The 17,809-nt window shown below is 39.8% G+C and overlaps 1 protein-coding gene across 11 annotated transcripts in view; it reads right to left on the bottom strand.

The window, feature by feature from the left end:
• The window catches only part of epha8 (eph receptor A8), a 132,911-nt gene that overhangs the window by 35,590 nt on the left and 79,512 nt on the right, over positions 1-17,809 (bottom strand). For all 11 annotated transcript variants that reach the window (XM_020622988.1, XM_020622990.1, XM_020622991.1 and 8 more), the window contains one exon: positions 16,006-16,321. In XM_020622988.1, the coding sequence (XP_020478644.1) occupies positions 16,006-16,321 (316 nt within the window). The remainder of the gene's footprint in view (positions 1-16,005; positions 16,322-17,809) is intronic.

Raw genomic sequence — 17,809 nt, 5'->3', positions numbered from 1 at the left:
CACAGAAAGAAAAAAAAATCTTTAGAACCTTTCATGCAAGTACAAGAGTCTTGTGGCATTTAGGAAGCATCAGTTCAAGGCTGTGGTTGAATTGAGTTATAGAAAACAATTTATAGAAAGTGTAAAATTTTAAATGTAAAAAAATCCTATTCTTTGAATCTGTACAGTATATTCAGACACTTTATTGCATCTGATATTGCTGAAATTACTGGCTGAGGTCCAAATGTGTGCTAATGGCTGTAATAGGATGAAACAATGAGGATAAAAATGGTAAGGAGAGATATAAGCTTGTTTCCTTGGGGGTAAAACATCAGAAATATGCCAGCAGAGAAAAGAGCCAGTCTGTGGGAACAGTTATTAGGCTGTACAATGGGAGCAAGTGAGACCAATCATTGTAGTATGAACTGAAGCCTGGTGTTAAACCACAGTTGGCCATCTAACGCCAAAGTCCCAACTGAGAAAAGAGACCAAGAGAAAAATGGCAAAACTGTCCAAGTGAAAAAGCATTTGTTTGTCCCACTGAGCACCAGGGTTTCCTCTGACATGGTCACAGCATATTCCTAAAGTCTTCTACAGATTTATGGAAACCTGTGGACAAAGTGAAAAACATTACAGAGAGTTGACACTGTAGTGCATATCTGCTTAATTTAAACGTTTTTCAAAGTTTTAATTAATATTGACATTATTAGCCACCCAGCCTCTGAGTGGGCAGACTTGTGTAGGTGTTTGACTGACAACTGAACAGGCATGATCAGCTGTCAATCAAGCCAACGTGTACAATTTCAGACATTAACTGTGCTTTACAAACAAAGGGCAGACAGAGGTGTGTTAGCAGGGGTGTTCAACCAGAAGTACAGCATCATTAAGCATTTAAAATGGCCAACGCTGGTATTTGAAGGTAGGATTTTAGGCCACATAGTGTGCTAACAGCTAATTAGTTATCTAGCCTTCAATCTGACATTAGCAATACACTTTTACCCTAGTCAATGTTTCTTTAGCAGGAAAAAGTGCAACATAACACTTGTCCATAGTAAATAAGGAGGAGACATTAGTGAGAAAGATGGCGTGTTGCATTAGAACGTCTATCACTTGCTTCTCTGTGAAGGGACATGGTCACTGTGTGAACAAATACATTTCCAAAAGCTTTGTCACAGAACAATTCATGTAACAATGGTAACTGTACAGTACACAACAAAGATGGCACCAGCTGTAGCCTCAAAATGCTTTACAGATATATATTAAAAATGCAGGGAAATAATCATAACTAAATGTCATTGGAGAAAACTAGTATATAGTGGAGTGACATTCATCAGGTGAACTGCAAATGAAAGCTCTGTATCTGCTGAATCTATAAATAAGCAAGTGTTTGCTAATACATTAGCAGCAACATTCTATAAGGCAGCAATATGTCAGTGGTTTATTTATGATTGGCACTGCCCCTAAGTTGCCAAAAAATGAAAAAAAAAACAACAAATAGTTGTAAGTTTAAAATGTAATTATTTGATTAGCTACTGTATATGCATAGAATGTCTTAGTCCTGTAAAAAAAAAGGTATACAGTTCTCTCTTCTGGTTATTGTACTCTGAGAATTAAACATATGGTGCAGATCAGTGTGCTGCAGCAGAAAGGTATGCAGCCTAATGATTTAGGAATATTCTCCTCTATATATGTAGGTAGGCTATACTGTAGACATGTTGTATTTCATGGCACAGCCAGTTCGCCTATAGCAGACCAGGCAGCATTTCTGTCTGCCTGAGTGACACTAATAAGGCAGAATATAAGACAAATAACAAGTATGGCATTAGTATCTTCAGTCCATATACATTCCTGCCTCTTCTTGCCACCCTGTTGGCCTCCCCACTGGGTTCAAATCAATTCCATCAATGAAGCCATCACAAAGGGAACATTACCGCAGTGTTTTCCTGTGAAAAAGGCCTGGTAATTACAAATCAAACGAGACAAATACATCCCAGTTAATGAGCGTTAAACGGATGTTAATTATCCGATTGAATGGCTGTCACCATTAAACTGTGTCTGATGGAGGGAGTGGGTGGAGGAAGGGATGAGGTGGGGAGGAGAGCGGGTGCGAGGGTCAGGAAGGGGAAGGGTAGCTCAAAAAAAAGACAAGCATCCTGAAAGGCATATTAGCAGCAGATTGAGAAGATCAGATGTGTGGTTAGATGTGTGCTGGAGATGCATGAGAGAGGGGAAAAGCATGAGGAGAAAAGTGGGAAAAGGAAATGATGGGGGAGGGCGGGAGGCAAAACATTTTTTCTTCTGACATTAGCTATCACTGTGATGCATCAGAGTGGAAATTAATCAACAGTTTTTGATTATTTATATATTTGAAAAGGACAAAGTGAGCTGAGCAGAGAGTTGAACAGAGGCAGGACTCATGCTGCGCTAATATGGTGCCAGGCAGCTGCAGTCATAACATATCCATCTAAGGGGGATCAAAAGAAAAGTTCCCTATCTTACCATTCAAAACAAGGTTCAAGTCCACTCAGATTCATGAAGCGGCTCATTTCACAAGACATTTGGATTAGGAAGAACAATAGAACAACTTCGGAACCTGTATTTTAGGGTGACCGTCTGTGTGTGTTTGAACAGGAGCATGGTCCTCACAGAATAATAAAAATGCCGGTCATGACTGAAGGATGCAGATTACCAAGACAAAATAAGAAGATGAATGGAATATAATAGGAGCCTAGCAGTTCTGAAACAAAAACAGTTTTAATCAAAACTGATCAACAACACCTTGAACAGCCTGATTAACACTTGACACCTGTAATTGTGATGTGCAGTTATGATAAATTATATGAGTTGTTCACTGCCCCCCTTTTCTTTGTTGAGGTCAACATGACAAATGAGTTGCAAATTGTTGGTTTTGCACAAAACTACTCCATCACTGTTGCCAAGTTTAGAATGTACTCACATAAAGAGACAAAAACAATTTTATCTATGTCATAAAAACAAGGATAATCTGCAAAGTATTGTTATGATTCTATAATACTGGTTAAAAACGTAACCTTGCATTCAACATTCTCTGTCTTGACAATTTGACGGAAAGTATAAAATGAAAGGTTGCATCAAATTTCATTAACATAACAGACAGCCAAGCTAACATTTTATAGAAGGTTACAACCAGTGTAAAAATGTAAACACGAGTTCTAACATTTGCAAAATATTTTTGCCTCATTTTCAAAAAATGATGGTGCAGGCAACTTTTCATACCCCCAAAGGCTCCAGGTTCACTGTGTGGCAATTAGTTTGTGGTCATTTTAATTTATTTCCAAATCAACTTTTCATTATTTCTGTCGATGTTACGTGTACAGTTGCAAGAAAAAATAATGGTACTATTTGCAAGTTCCCGGTTTTCTGTATAAATTGGCAATGAAATATGAACTTATCTTCACCAACGCCACACACATCAACAAACAATATTTCTAAGCTGATAAAACAGAACCAGTCATGATCTTTAATGTCTTTCCTGAACTCACTCATTAAATATGAAAAGTGAAAAAGGAATGGCAACACACTTCTGATGTCTAAACGTCAACTGGAGCCAGGTGTTAGTAAACCTGGAGCCCAATCAAAAAAACAAGAATGGAGGTGTGGTTTAGAATGACCTTGACTAATGAAAACACTCAAACAGTGTTGCACAGCATCTCTATTGGTCTCTATTGCTTGTGCAATTCACAAGCAGCATCAGCTGATGCGAACCATGCCTCCCAAAAAAAGAGATCTCAGAAGGCCTCTGATCAAAAGTTGTTGATTTGCATGTAGCTGGAAAGGGTTACAAAGTCATCTCAAAGACTTTAGATATTCATCAGTCTACAGTTAGACATCCTGTCTATAAATGGAGATGATTTGGTATTGTGGTGCTCTCCATAGAAGTGGACGCCCTGCCAAGATCACTCCAAGAGCACAAGTAGAATGTTCAGTGAGGTAAAACAGAGTTACTCTAGAGTAACAGCTAAAGACTTGAAGGATTCTTTGGAGTTGGTTAACATCTCTGTTCATTAGTCAAAATACTGAACAGGCATGGTACCCATTGCAAGACACCATGGAGGAAGCCACTGATCTCCAAAGACAACATTGCAGCATGTTTGCCAAAGACCACCTTGACACTCCACAACACTACTGGGAAAATGTCAGAGCCCAGATCTCAAACCAATAAAGATGCTGTGGAATGACCTCAGGAGAGCCGTTCGCACCAGATGTCCTAAGAATATGGCTGAGCTGAAGCAGCTCTGTGAGGAAGACTGGTCCAAAATTCCTTCTGAACATTGTGCAGGTCTAATCCACAGCTACAGGAAGCACTTGCTTGAGGTTATTGCTGCCAAAGGTCTGTCGCCATCTTTGTTATTTTTCAGTTACCATGATTGGGGACTTAGACTTAGATTTACTTATGGGGACTTGGTTTTTGTCCCCTTAGGAATACCTCAGGTCCCCACAGTGTGTAAACATGAGTGATACCAGGCCGCACATACACTCATAAGTACACAGTGTCAATCTCCCTCTGCAAAGGAGCAAGTGAATCAGTTGAATAAGAATTTGCATTAGTTACTTCATGTTCATTTATGTCTTTCACAAATATAGATTCTGTCATAGCTCTTTTTTTTAAAGGTTACTTTTCAAAGAGGATTAAATCTTGTTGGTGCCGTGAAAAATAGGTCGTCAACAAATATTTTTCACCATAGCTTTCCCTGATGAAATTGACACTGGTCCAGGGTGAAGTAGAAGCATTTGATAAATGCCACTGTACTGCAGTGTCAGCTTGAAATATGGCAAATTTAAATGTGCAGAAACAGACAAGGTGTAGCATTTCCATGAATTTGATGTATTCGTTGGCAAGCTAATTGAATGTTTAACGGACGTTTTACCAGAATGTATTAGAACATGCTCTGGTTTTCAATACAAAATGACAGACAGGTTACATAACCTAGACTAACATTTCAGTTTCATTTATCCAAGGAATCGACTGACTTTGATGGACGTCTCTCTGACAACCATGTTGCAAACTGGCCCTCCTATTTGAAATGCCAACATCATTATCATTCAGGGCACACATATACACAGACATACATTCAACTATCCACATCCATCCAAACTCCGCTCCCGTCAGTGGAGGCCTACAAGAGGGAGAAGTAAATGACAGCGCCCTGTGTGCACATCAGTTTAACTCAACAAGACGTCAGGGCAGAAAATCATTTGAAGAAGTCCCGCAGTCCCTTCAGACAGAGGCTGCCAGCTTCTCAGTGATCTGCTATCATGTTGCCTGTCTCTTTACTGTCAGCACTAATAGCACTTAGACACTGGACTGGGACATGGGTGGCTACTGCAGGCCAAGGGTGGCACGCACTCAATCAATAATTTACCCAGCAGCTCCTGGCCTTTTGTGTGTGTGTGTTTTCAGTTCTGAATTAAGCATTCATATGGGCTGCACATAAGAGGATTTGGTTTTTAGAGTCTGTTTTTGGGCATCCAGGTATGTGAACATGTGCACGAGTGTGTGAGTCTCTGTGTGTGTGTCAGAAAAGTTGCTTTGTGTACCGATGTGTAGCCCTTTGCACCTGCTGTGGAGATAGGGCGTTGGCCAATCACAACAAAGATTGGAGGGAAGTTTGAGTGACACAACGGTGCTGTGTCTGGGTGAGATATGATTCATTCTGTTATCTCTCTCTCTCACTGTCTGTCTCTCTCACACACACACAGACACAGATGCATGTGTCATGATGGCCTAACAGCATTAAAATGTTTAATAATGCCATTTCTACTCATTCAAGGTTTTTCCTCCTCTCATCTTAACTGCTCCATCCTTTCATCATTTCCTTCTCTTCTCACCTCCTCTCCTCTTCATCTTTCCTCCTTTCACCTCTACTCTTACCTTGCTTCCTTTCCTTCTCCTTTTTCTTCTCCACTCATATTGCCTTCTCTCCTCATCTTTCCTTCCCTCCTCTCCTCTCCCTTCCTTTCCTCCCTGATTTTCTTTCATCATATTTTCCTCTGCTCTTCCCTCCTCTTTCCTTTTCTCCTTTCCTAATTTCTTTCCTCTTCACCTTTCAAACTTTCTCCTCTTTCTCCCCTCATCATCTCGCCTCTTCACCTTTCAAACTTTCTCCTCTCCTCTTTCTCCCCTCATCATCTCACTTCTCTCCTTGCCTCCTTGCCCATTTCCTCTACTCTCTCTTTCACATCCTCCTCTCCTTCCTTCTGATGTTCCTCTTCTCCTCTTTCAGCTGTCCTCCAAGCTCCTCTCCTGTCCTCTATTCTCCTCTCCTCACCGACCAATCAAATCCTCGGTCATCCACCAACAAGGACCAACCAGTCACACACAAAAAAGACTAATTAGTTTTGGCACAGCAACAACAAATCCCTCAGCAATGATGCTCACACACTCTAACAAACAGATGCTTACACGTTTAATGAGACCCACACATTCAGATGCAGTCATTTGCACATTAATACACACAGTCCCAGTGAATTGCATGCTGTGCAGCAGCTGCATTAGCTGTTGTACTGTGCTTTTGTAAAGTTTTTGTTTAGCCACATCAGTATGATTGACGTCGCTCTGTAGCAATAGCTGTATTATGTGTTTGTGTGTGTACAGTATGAGCATGATGGGTTTTTATCAACTTGTAAGGAAACCCTTTAGTGTTATCGTGAAGCTGAATATCCCAATTTAGCTAAACGAGATGCTTCAATTAGCCACTTGTCATGCCCTGCTACTGTATTTGTCTTAACTAATAAATCACAATTTCAGCATATGACAATTTGTGATCCTGGCCATTGTTTCTATCAGTATGTTAGCAATATATTCAAGAAAATAACTGCTGAGATCTGGAAATACAGCAACACTGCTACAGCAAAGCTTGACAGGCTGGAATTCCACTGGTGGCAAAGTTTTATTTGCAACGAAAATAAAGGTGGTAACACATTAGGCCTTTTATTTCTAACTCTCCAAAAAATCACAGGCAGGCAACATTTGTGAGCTTTTGTTGTACACAGCAAGGCTGAATCACAATTTTGTTTAAATTCACTCATACAGCCTGACAGTGTGTAAATGCATGACTCATTTCAGTAAGAGGGTGAGAGTGGGGGTAGTCAAACTGTAGCAGTTAGCATATTTCAGCTAAAAATAACTTGACTAAGAGGATAAAGTCATGACCTGAGACCTGTACAGCTGTGTTTAATTTGACACCTTTCCAAATTTCATACCTTTTTTGACCAGTTTACAGTTGATATTTTAAATGGATGAAGCTCGCAATCTGGGACGATGACGTTCCCATTCCAATTTCCACTCTTAACCCAGTTTTGTCAGTTGCTACTCCAAATGGCACAAATAGCCATCAGTGCCTTCCACCAGACCTACAGTATTTACATCACTTAACAAATCTGAGATGTAAGCAGTGATTCTGCACCCAGACTACTAGCTAGGTAGCACTGGAACAGAACCACAGTGCATGTAGAAGAAGAAGTGACACAGGTAACACTTAAATTATCTTTTTTCTTGTCAATCAAAAAATATGTTGATTTAAAAATGTGATTTCAATATTTTTGTAATTTTTGTACATTTTTTCTGTTATTTTTATGAATATAGTGGTGCTGTAGCCATGTATGAATATGATAGAGCTTTTTTTCTTAACATTAACCCAGAAAGCTGTGATTTGTCAAGTCCTTCTCCACCAGACTAAAAAAAATTTATAAATGAGCAAAACACCAGACCAACTTCATTTACTTAAACTGGAAAATGGCCAGTCTGTCATAGAACTGACACATGGAGACAAACAACTATTCACACCTACAGGCAGTTTAGAGTTGTCAGTTAACATAACCTGAATGTCTCTGGATTGTGGGAGGGAAGCCAAAGCACCTGGAGGAAACCCACACAGGCATGTGCAAACCCTACGCAGTCAGCCGCGAGGCTCAAAGCCAGACCCTATTTGCTGTGAGGCGACAGTGTCATTTGAAACTGAGAACCTAAAGTGGATATTTACAACAGAGAAGCCAGATCTTGGTGAGTACAGTGGTTTCATGACTAATAAATGAACAAACCGACTAAATTAAGATCCACGTTGAAAAAATCTGGAATCTTCTTTTAAGAGAAAAAAATGAATGCCTTCCTTAGAGTTCAAAGGAAGTTCATACAAATCTCTGGTGAAATAGCTTTAGAGGATCCAAATCTGAGTGTGTGTGCATTTGTGTTCCTCACAGTTGAATCCAACACTATGTCTGTGTGTGAGCGTTTGTACACTCACACCGGGCAGCTTTCTCACCCCACGGCTGTGAATGTAGGAGTGTTTCTGGAGCCTCGGTGTCATTTGCCACCAAACAGTAACAGTGTTGTTGATTAGCAGTTGTTTACAAACTGCCAGAAGGATGGAACTAATTTGATCACGGCGTATTCCCCCATCTCTCCCTCTCAGGAGAGCATTTCAATTTGAGCTCCTTATATGTTCTCAATAGCAGGCCACCACAAGTTGATTCTGACAGCAATTATGAATATCGTGTTCCACTCAAGTGGTCGTGAGCAGGGGAATAATGAAATTCTCACCAAATCATCTGTTCCAAAATCCCTTAACTGCATCTTCATTAGGAACTAGGAAATCATAGTGGGGGTCAGCTAAAAGACATAGCAGCCACATGGTGCTTTGCCCTTTCAAAACAGCTTGATTAATTGACTTAATTTCACCTTAAGTTCCCTAACTGAAATCATATGAAGTATAGAGCAGTACATACAGCCATCTCTACAGAGCGTTTCATGATGGTTGGCATGGCAGCTCTTTTTATAGTCTTCCCAACCAGGTTTTCCACTGATTTTGTGCCTTAGACATTGAGTGACATTTCAGCTTCAGCTCATGCACTATCACCTCTAATACTTCAACCAAACAACTCTCACTGTTTATGTATACAGTAGCCTGACAACTCGAAAGCCTACAAGGTTTAAACTTGAAACAATATTTCAAATGCTTTCAGCAACTTAAACTGACATTTCAAGTGCTGCCAGCACTTATACTGTATATCAAGTGATATTTCAGCCATTGTCATGGCTGTTACATGTAACACTGTCTTGCATATTACCTACTTTCATCTTTTCAACTGTTAAACAGCTCCGGCAATTACAGTCCAAAAGATTTTTAACTGCTTTCAGCTCTTACACTACAGCTGACACCTCATTTTCTTAACGTGCACTTTAAATGACGCTTAAACCTTTTCAGTGCTTTAACTTCAGCTGCAATTTCAACTACTTTAAGTGCTACAAATGTACAGTGCAATTTTAAGAATGAGGAAACACACTTAATATTTAGCCAAAAATGTTGCCTTTCCATTTCTTTTATTGATTAATCAATTAAATATTTAGTCTAAATGCCACAAAATATTAAATATAAATTACATTACAAATTACAACATTTCATTAAATCATTAGTTTTAAGAAGAAAATACATCTTATCAAGGGCAGACAAAATGACTAGTAATAATTAATCATACAGACCACCACACTGGTCTGACCCCTTCTCCGAATTTGAATGTCAACTGTTTTCACTTGTCTGGAGCTTAGGTACCCAGGGCCAATGAGGGTGTCACCCTGTCAGAGACAGCCCTGCACAGCTCTGTCTCTGGAGTTTTAGCAACCTGTTTGTGTAAGTGTGTGTGTGTGTGCGTGTCCACTTCTGCATACGTGCGCCTTACAGTATGTTTGAAGTGGAAAATACCAAAAGTAAGGACTGACAGCAGAGAGAAAGGAAGTGCTGACAGGTTGGAGAAAGGAGGAAGCCCTCAGCTCCTATGATCCTCCTTGTCGCCTGCTGGTGGCTTCCTCTAATATTTCTCTACAGCACCACACTGATAAATAGTGATCACATTATGAGGTAGGGTGTCACACCTTCTCAGTCGTTTGACTTTGTTTCATAATGTCTCAGTTGCTGTCTTTGTATGCCTGATTCATTTTCTTCTCACCTCTCACACACTGCTTTTTGTTTGTCTCACTCCAACCCTCCCCTTCCTCCACTCTTTAAGCATCCCTCCTCTGCTCTCTGATTGACAGGGAGGTGAGTGTGCCGGAGACTTTTGCTGACAGAAGAGTCAAAGAGGCTCTGAACAATTCCACAATCCCTCAGTGACTGATGGAGCCAAAGATACAATTTTAATCTTCTTTCAATAAATTAATCATTTTGTCTGTATGTGTATATACGTTGTACATATTTCAGTATGCAATATGTTAATTTATAAAGTAGTTACATATTAGATATATATTGTGGAGTAAAAAAATACAATACTTTCCTGAGAAATGTAGTGAAATACTGTCGAAATGTAAAATTGCATGAAATGAAAATACAAGCAAAGTACAAGTGCACTGAGGTTTGTAATTAAATTTGATGTAAATTTACTTAGTTTCATTCCAGCAGAGGCCCAGTCCTACCAAAAAAAAACCAAAAGCTGGGATTTTAAAAAAATGCCATAGTCAAAAGACTGACAATAAGAGAATTCTTTCAGATTCCAAAGTTATCAGACAGTAGAAAATAACCTTTTTTGTGTACAGTTGGTTCTGACTGACATAGCATTTCATGAAGTTTAAGTGGCTTTGAACACTAAAGGTACAGCATGTAACTTTGTTTTCAAATATTTTTGTTGTAGAAATCTGTGGAGCGCAGCGTAGCAGGTCGTAGTAGAGCAAATTGGAGCAGGGAGAGGGAGTGTTGGCCGGAGCAGCGTGGATTGATTTGAAGTTTCATGCCAGTGCTACCTTAAGTTACGTAGCGTAGCTTTAAAATTCACTTAAAACACTTAAAATTCCAAAATGGCAAAATAAACAACTAACATGACAAGTCATAGTAACTGTCACATTCCTCCATGCACAGGCCGAGGTGGAGGAGTGGCAGCAATCTTCCACTCAAGCTTATTAATCCATCCCAGACCTAAACTTGGTTATAACTCTTTCAAAAGCATCACCTACCACACCCATACCGGAAAACACCAAAAACAGTTCTATTTGTTGTTGTATACCCATATCCCCACTGTTGCCAAGTGCTTGCTCGGGGTTGTGTTTTCTCTGTAATACCGTATGGTCCTCATCTTACTATGTAAAGTGGCTTGAGATGATTTTTGTTGTGATTTGGCACTATAATACAAATAAACCTGAATTGAATTGAATTGAATAATTCTGATGTAAATAAACACTTTAAACCCCACAAACCTCACAGAAGGTTGATCAGTCAATACAAACTCGTTATTGTGCAGTCAAACATTGTTTAGGCCATTGTAAATTCTATTTTTAAAGCCCTGAAGACCCATTTTCTTAATCAGCTTTTTATTGTGAGTGATAGAGTCTTACATGAACACACATTTTCTGATGAAGGAACAAAAATTTATGTTATCTTGCAAGAGGAGATTTTTTTGTATTTAGCATGCTCTATGAGCTTTATATCAACTAAGCAGGTCTCATGCTTTGGAAAAATGCAATGTCATGTATTTCTTAGCAACATTTAAATAGAAATGTGATGACAGTTGTGGGGATGTTTGTTTATGTCGCCAGACCACTGTCATTCAAATCAGATCAAACCACAACAGCACTGCCCCGACGAAGCAGCTTTGCTGAGTTTTTGAATTTACTTTTAATAAAAAACAACTAAGGATATTTATTTCAAGGCATTAATTTAGATTTTTGCTTAGTTAGTCATAAATATTTTATGTAGCAGCATACCATTTAAGATTTGAAGCCAAGTTTTCAGGAGCTTTAAATTATAGTGCACAAAACATCTAGGTTGGTTTTTTTTTGATTAAACAGTGCAGCATAAAAGTGAGTAATACTGGGGAGAATATTTTTCTCAGTGTAAACATCACACAGTGTCAATGAAAAGGTGATGTTGTACAGACACTCACCAGCCACTTTATTAGGTACACCTGTACAAGTTTCCTGCCCAGCTACGTACATGAGAGGGTCAGAATATCAGGAACACCTCTGAATCTAATGTAGTCCAGCACAGCACCACCTTTAACTATGAGCTCAAAAATAAACATATTATTGAATTTATACATTTACGTCAATTTCACCAAAAACTGAAACGTTTTGAGTTTCATAAACACAGATGTTAAGGTAGAAGTGATACACTGAATAGCACACAATTGTACAGGTGTACCTAATAAAATGGACAGTGAGTGTATATATGTGATACTGTTGGACAGTGTGATTTTTAATCATTTTAAAGCTACTTCAGGGAGGGCACAAGGGTAAAACTATATGGGTTAATGCTGCAGTTTTACTGCACATGTAATCGTTCCATAATATTTAGATTTCTATTCTAGTAGCTGGATTTCATTATTTCCTACACATGGTCATAAATTACATGAAAGTGTCAGCAGCTTAGTGCAGTTCACAGAGTAGCAGAACAGGCTGTGGTCCATTGACTGAGCGGAGGAGCAAGCTATCCCATACGAGTGAGTACCTTCTCTCCTCTGAGTGTGTGTATGCTTCTCTGTGTGTGTCAGGCTTGGATGGGCCTGCTGAGCTGAGTAGAGGTGACTCGGCTAAGTGTGTGTGTCTTATATCAGTGTGTCCTGTGTTCGCTTGCACTGTATGGGGCACTTTAGTCCATTCTGCACTGGCACTGGAAGGCACCATACACACACACACACACACACACACACACACACACACATACGGCACATGTGTATGCACAACTACACACACGTGCACAGAGTCAATGTTTTGATGTAAACTCAATTGGACAAGGGGTTGAGTCTTTCTTTCTCTACCCTCGTCTCTTTTTTCCTTCTTCTTTCATTGCTTCCCTCCCTGTGACACTTTTAACGGCACATCACGCAACCCTGTGCTCACACACATGCACACATACACATACACAGCATGTCGTGATCTCAGCCAGAGTTCTGCACCTTTGTCGGGGAGAACCACTTAAGCACACTCATGTACACACACATATTCACCACTTAAGCCGACTTCCTTTCACCATCTCGTGCCCTCCCCTCCTCTCTGTCTTGTCTGGTCTCGTGTGTGCGTGACTGTGGCTGGCTTTGGCGAGGGCGAATTAGCACGGCAACCCAGTTTAGTGCCAGAAGAGACAACACATCAGCGGCGGATATATTGAAGAGCTCTTTTTCTATTTTTTTTTCCCACTGCAATTCACTTTCTGCTGCGGCTGCAGTGATGTAATGGTAATTAAAATATGGGCTAAAAACATCACCCCCAGCTGAGGATCATCATAGCCAGCCAATGCCTTTTTACTTTTTTCACTTAAGAAATCCTAACTTTATAGGCTCAGATAACTAATGTCAGTGTGTTACATTTAAATCATCTGTAAAACATGAATAAAACATAAACAAAACCTGACTCAAGATGTTTTTTGTTTCCACCCTTTGCTTTCTTGTTGGACTGTGTTTTGCATGGTTTTGTTGATGCTAACTGCCTGAAACTAATTATAGAAAGTCTGTAAGTGGCCGTCTGAAGTGGACACACACACACACACACACACACACACACACACGCACACACACACACGCACACTCCCCTTCCTACGCTGTAAAACATATTTTGACAACGAGCTCTCAATGTGTCGAAGCGAGAGGGTGTTTACCACTGGCCACAGACACAATAGAGATGTGTGTGTGTTGGGGGGTTGGGAAGAGGAGGAAGAGGAGTGGGGAAAGCAAGCAAACTGGTGTTACGTGTCTTGTTTGGCTTGTTTAGCTGACAAACTGCTTTTAGCGTTTAATTATCCATTGCTCTGTGATTAATAGGTTTTAATTACTGTAACCCATAGCAACCTGAAATATGCACAGGGCTCCAAATGAGGTCAGTCTATAAAAACCCCATAAAATATCAAAAGAGACAAAAATAAATATAACGTTGGTAAAAAAAAAAAAAGAAAAAAAAAAAGGGGGGGTGAGAATCTTTGCTTCTGAAATGTTTCTTATTATTCTTCATGGACCGCTGTGTGGGAGAAGAAACTTGAGCTCAGACACAGCTATAGAATTTTCTCAGTATTTACCTACTTGAGAAAATTGTTAGATCTTAGAAAAGCTTGTGACTGGAGCTTGAACTTCTTCACTCTATTTATTTATTTCTATATGAGCCACAGCCAGAGCTTCAAACAGACCATTCGATTCACTAGAAAGGTCTGAACCTTTCCAAACTCATGTTTTGCCATGAAGGCTTTGTACATTCTTGAGACACTTCTGCTGCTGCTCAGAAGAAACTTTCACATAGTTAAATAAATGGGCAGCTCTGATACCTACATGGTCATTTTTCTCAATTAATCAAAATTCACCAATCAAGCCCAAATGTGCCAGTATTTTGCAGCGTCACTTATATTAAACCACTTTAACTCTGGTCTTTTGTTTCAGTTGTTCTAAACTAGACAAAAAAAAAAAACCCATAAATGTTTGCCTTTCACTTCTGGCCCTCCTTCCCTGGGGGCACATTGACTGGCACAAGCAACTCACTGACAGTTTTACTCTCAGACATTGCCCTGAGAATAGATGTCTCAGAGCAATGTTTATTTCAGGTGTAATGTGAAACTTTTATCAAGTGTAAACTACATATACTGTACATATGCAGAAATAACAGAATAATGCTTTAAAGGTGAATAAATCATTTTAATTGAAGGATGTGAAAGTTTTCTCCTTGAGTTGATTTAATTCCTGCAGCTATCTGAGGGCAGCAGGACACCCACAGTGTCTTGATAAATCTGTGTTTGAGAAGTGCTGCACCAGAGCACATTGCCATTATGCATGGCTGTCCACTCTGTTTACCTTCATTAAATCATGTGCAAATGACACCAGGCTGCTACATAATGACCCTGTATTCTGTTGTTTATGTGAGAGACATTGGATTAGCAGGCTAATTAATCCTGTGCGTCAGAGCCTTCATTACTTTTTAGTTTTCATGCCTTTCAGAAGTTTTGTGTTGTGATGTGACAATTTACAACATGGGATGAAGTACAAAATTGAAAACACATCAGATTGATATGATCATATCAATGTAAATGTGATTTACTGAACAACTGTCAGACTGCTGAAGTCTCATTGTATCCTCCGATTAACTTGTGTAGTTTTGGTTCCTTGTCACCAGTAGCTCTTTCAAAGTACATAAGGGTATGTTTCACAGATGTGTAGAATGTGAACCGATCCTTTAAAATAATTTTAGAACTGTAATCAGATGGTATCCCATGTAAGTAAGAGAAATAATAATAATAAAAACCTGCCCAAAAACAGTGAGCAAACAACAAACTGCTGTGTTTTATATTCCACTTTATCAGGTTTTAGTGCAGAGCCACTCACAATGATGGCATTCACTCACCTCTTGCTCTCTGTGGAGAATTTAAAGTTATTGTTGCCCTCCTCTTTTCCTCAACCTCTGTCTGTCACTTTCAGCTGTTCCCGTTAGAGGTCGCCACACAGAATGGTCACACTGACGATTCGCATGTTAAAATTTGGCACGTGTTTTATGCCGGATGCCCTTCCTGACACGACCCTGAATCAAACCCAGGCTACAGCGGCGAGAGCACTGAATCCTAGTCCTCTTTTCCTCTACCATCTTCTCCAAATGCACTGTTTTCCTCATTTCTATCTCTTATTTGCAGTATAATAATGAGTGTCTATTTTTGTTTTGATACAGGAATGTGAGAATTTGTGTTCAGCGAGGTTTAAGATCTGTCCACAGCTTTAGTTGACCATCATTACTCCCTAGTCGCTGCAACTCACTCACTTTTAATGAGACGTTGCCACTGTTTTAACTGACCGCATATGTACCACACTTTTTAAACGGCCTTGCATGATTTACATAGATCCCTTAGGAAATCATTTCCTACCTTCCCACAATCAGCAAGTGGATATAATAGATTGAATTGTGGTTTAGCTTTTGAATTCTGCCATCACAGAATGCTGTGGTTAGTCCTTTTTCCTTTCACACTTTGTTTGCACCAAAGGCACCAGAGTTCTTTTGAACTGCATAGAACAAGTTGGAAGTGACACCCTAAATTAACATACCTATGCAGGAGTCTCTGTGCTCTTCAAATCCAGCGGAGCACACACACCTCCCAATGGGCACCAGCCACTCTCCCTCAGCGCTGCAGTACATCTTGGGCGTGTCTCTTTCCTCAGCGTGGTCCACACACTGACCCCTGACCTCGACCAGAGAAGATGAGTCAGCCCCCGTCACCACATCGGTGAACACGGCCAGTTTACGGCTCACACCCACACAGCGTTTGTAGTACACCCGCACAGAGGTGAGGGCAATGCACGCACCAATATCCTGGAAGGCCAGGTAGAAGCCTCGCCTGCTCAGAGGGCCCACACTTCGCATCTGAGAGAACAGAGAAGCAGCTGTCACTTCATCTCACATATTTCAGGGGAGTGTTAATTTTTTTTTGACAATAATAACAAACATTCCCCATAATAGGATACACATAGTGGAGTGGCACAGTTGTGTCTCTCATTATGCAGCTGTGCAGTGTAATTTTGGTACTTGTTTTATAAAATTGTGCTTGTGCACAAGTGAAGGAAACTGGTGCTCTAATACAGTGGATCAACCGGGGGGGCAAAAACCCTAGAAGCTATCATTAAATAAATAAAAAGGGTCCTGAGGGAATCAAGAGGGCAGCAAAAATATTAAACCATTTCCAATACCAAAGTCTGTGAACTACTGTATGTAGTGCTGATTTGTGGATTTAGACCACTAAACAGTTTTTCATCATTTTTGAGTTCAGGATCTTTTAGGTGGGGCAAAGACTTTATAGAATTAACATTACTGCATTACACTGCTGCCTGCACATGAATAGTGAACATGACAGAGCAGGTCTGAACTGATCATAGGGACATGAGGGAGCTGACCAGCCACATACACACAGACACAGCAGACCATGCAGCTGCAGCATTGGACAGATTCCTGCAGCCACATCTAAACAGCTATTAGCTATAAGCCTAACAAGCTAGCTATGGTTAACATGGTGGATGGCAGACTGCAGGCAAAGTTGAAATGATCACTTCTCTGCAGGCTTATACTCATTTAGCAGGTGTTTTGATAAATTACTCTCACTGGCTTTTTACTCGTGAAGGTTTTATTGCACGTACAGTAATGAGCACAGGTGTTGTATACTTCACTACTATGTTTAACTTCACCCTGCCTCCATCTGTACGTTGTGTCTCAGCTGCTGTTTGCTCCATGTGTAGCGCTGCACTGCGCTCATTCAAACAGAAACACAGAGAGGAAAAGCCGCTCCATAAACACCAAAGTCATATTTTCCAATCCACTAATCTCACTCACTGGTCTCTTTGAGTACTGATTAAAAAAATAAAAAAGGTGAAAAAACAGACATCTGTGTATTGAAATTATCAAAGCTATGCAATTATAAGGCATGAGCCCACTGCAATTTTTAAAGACCTTTAATAATGATTTTTCTTTTGAAATACTGGATAAATTCCACTTTTCTGATAATATATCAAAAATGGCAGAACAGCTCACAACCTATAACAACAAAACTTTGCCCCATTTTGAAGGGCCAAAAGAAAAAACTGCGGAACCGCTGCCCTACTGCACTTGCCCTATGCATACATTTTTGTGTCATTTAATTTCATGTTTTTGTTCTTCACTGACTATTATGCTCAGCGCCAGTGGTGACCTTACAAAAGTACTATAAAACAAATGTAGACCTATACTACATATACATACAATATATTTACAATCATATTGCATATGAATTATTATATTTTTGAAGCCTCTGAGTAATTTATTAGATTTACTAGTCTAGGGTTTGTAAAGTGATGTCATTTTTTTACACTGAAAGCTCAAACA

This window comes from Monopterus albus, unplaced genomic scaffold (assembly GCF_001952655.1).
Source record: "Monopterus albus unplaced genomic scaffold, M_albus_1.0 scaffold291.1, whole genome shotgun sequence".
In the NCBI taxonomy this organism is placed as follows: domain Eukaryota; kingdom Metazoa; phylum Chordata; class Actinopteri; order Synbranchiformes; family Synbranchidae; genus Monopterus; species Monopterus albus.
This window is presented reverse-complemented; position numbering and strand designations above follow the sequence as displayed.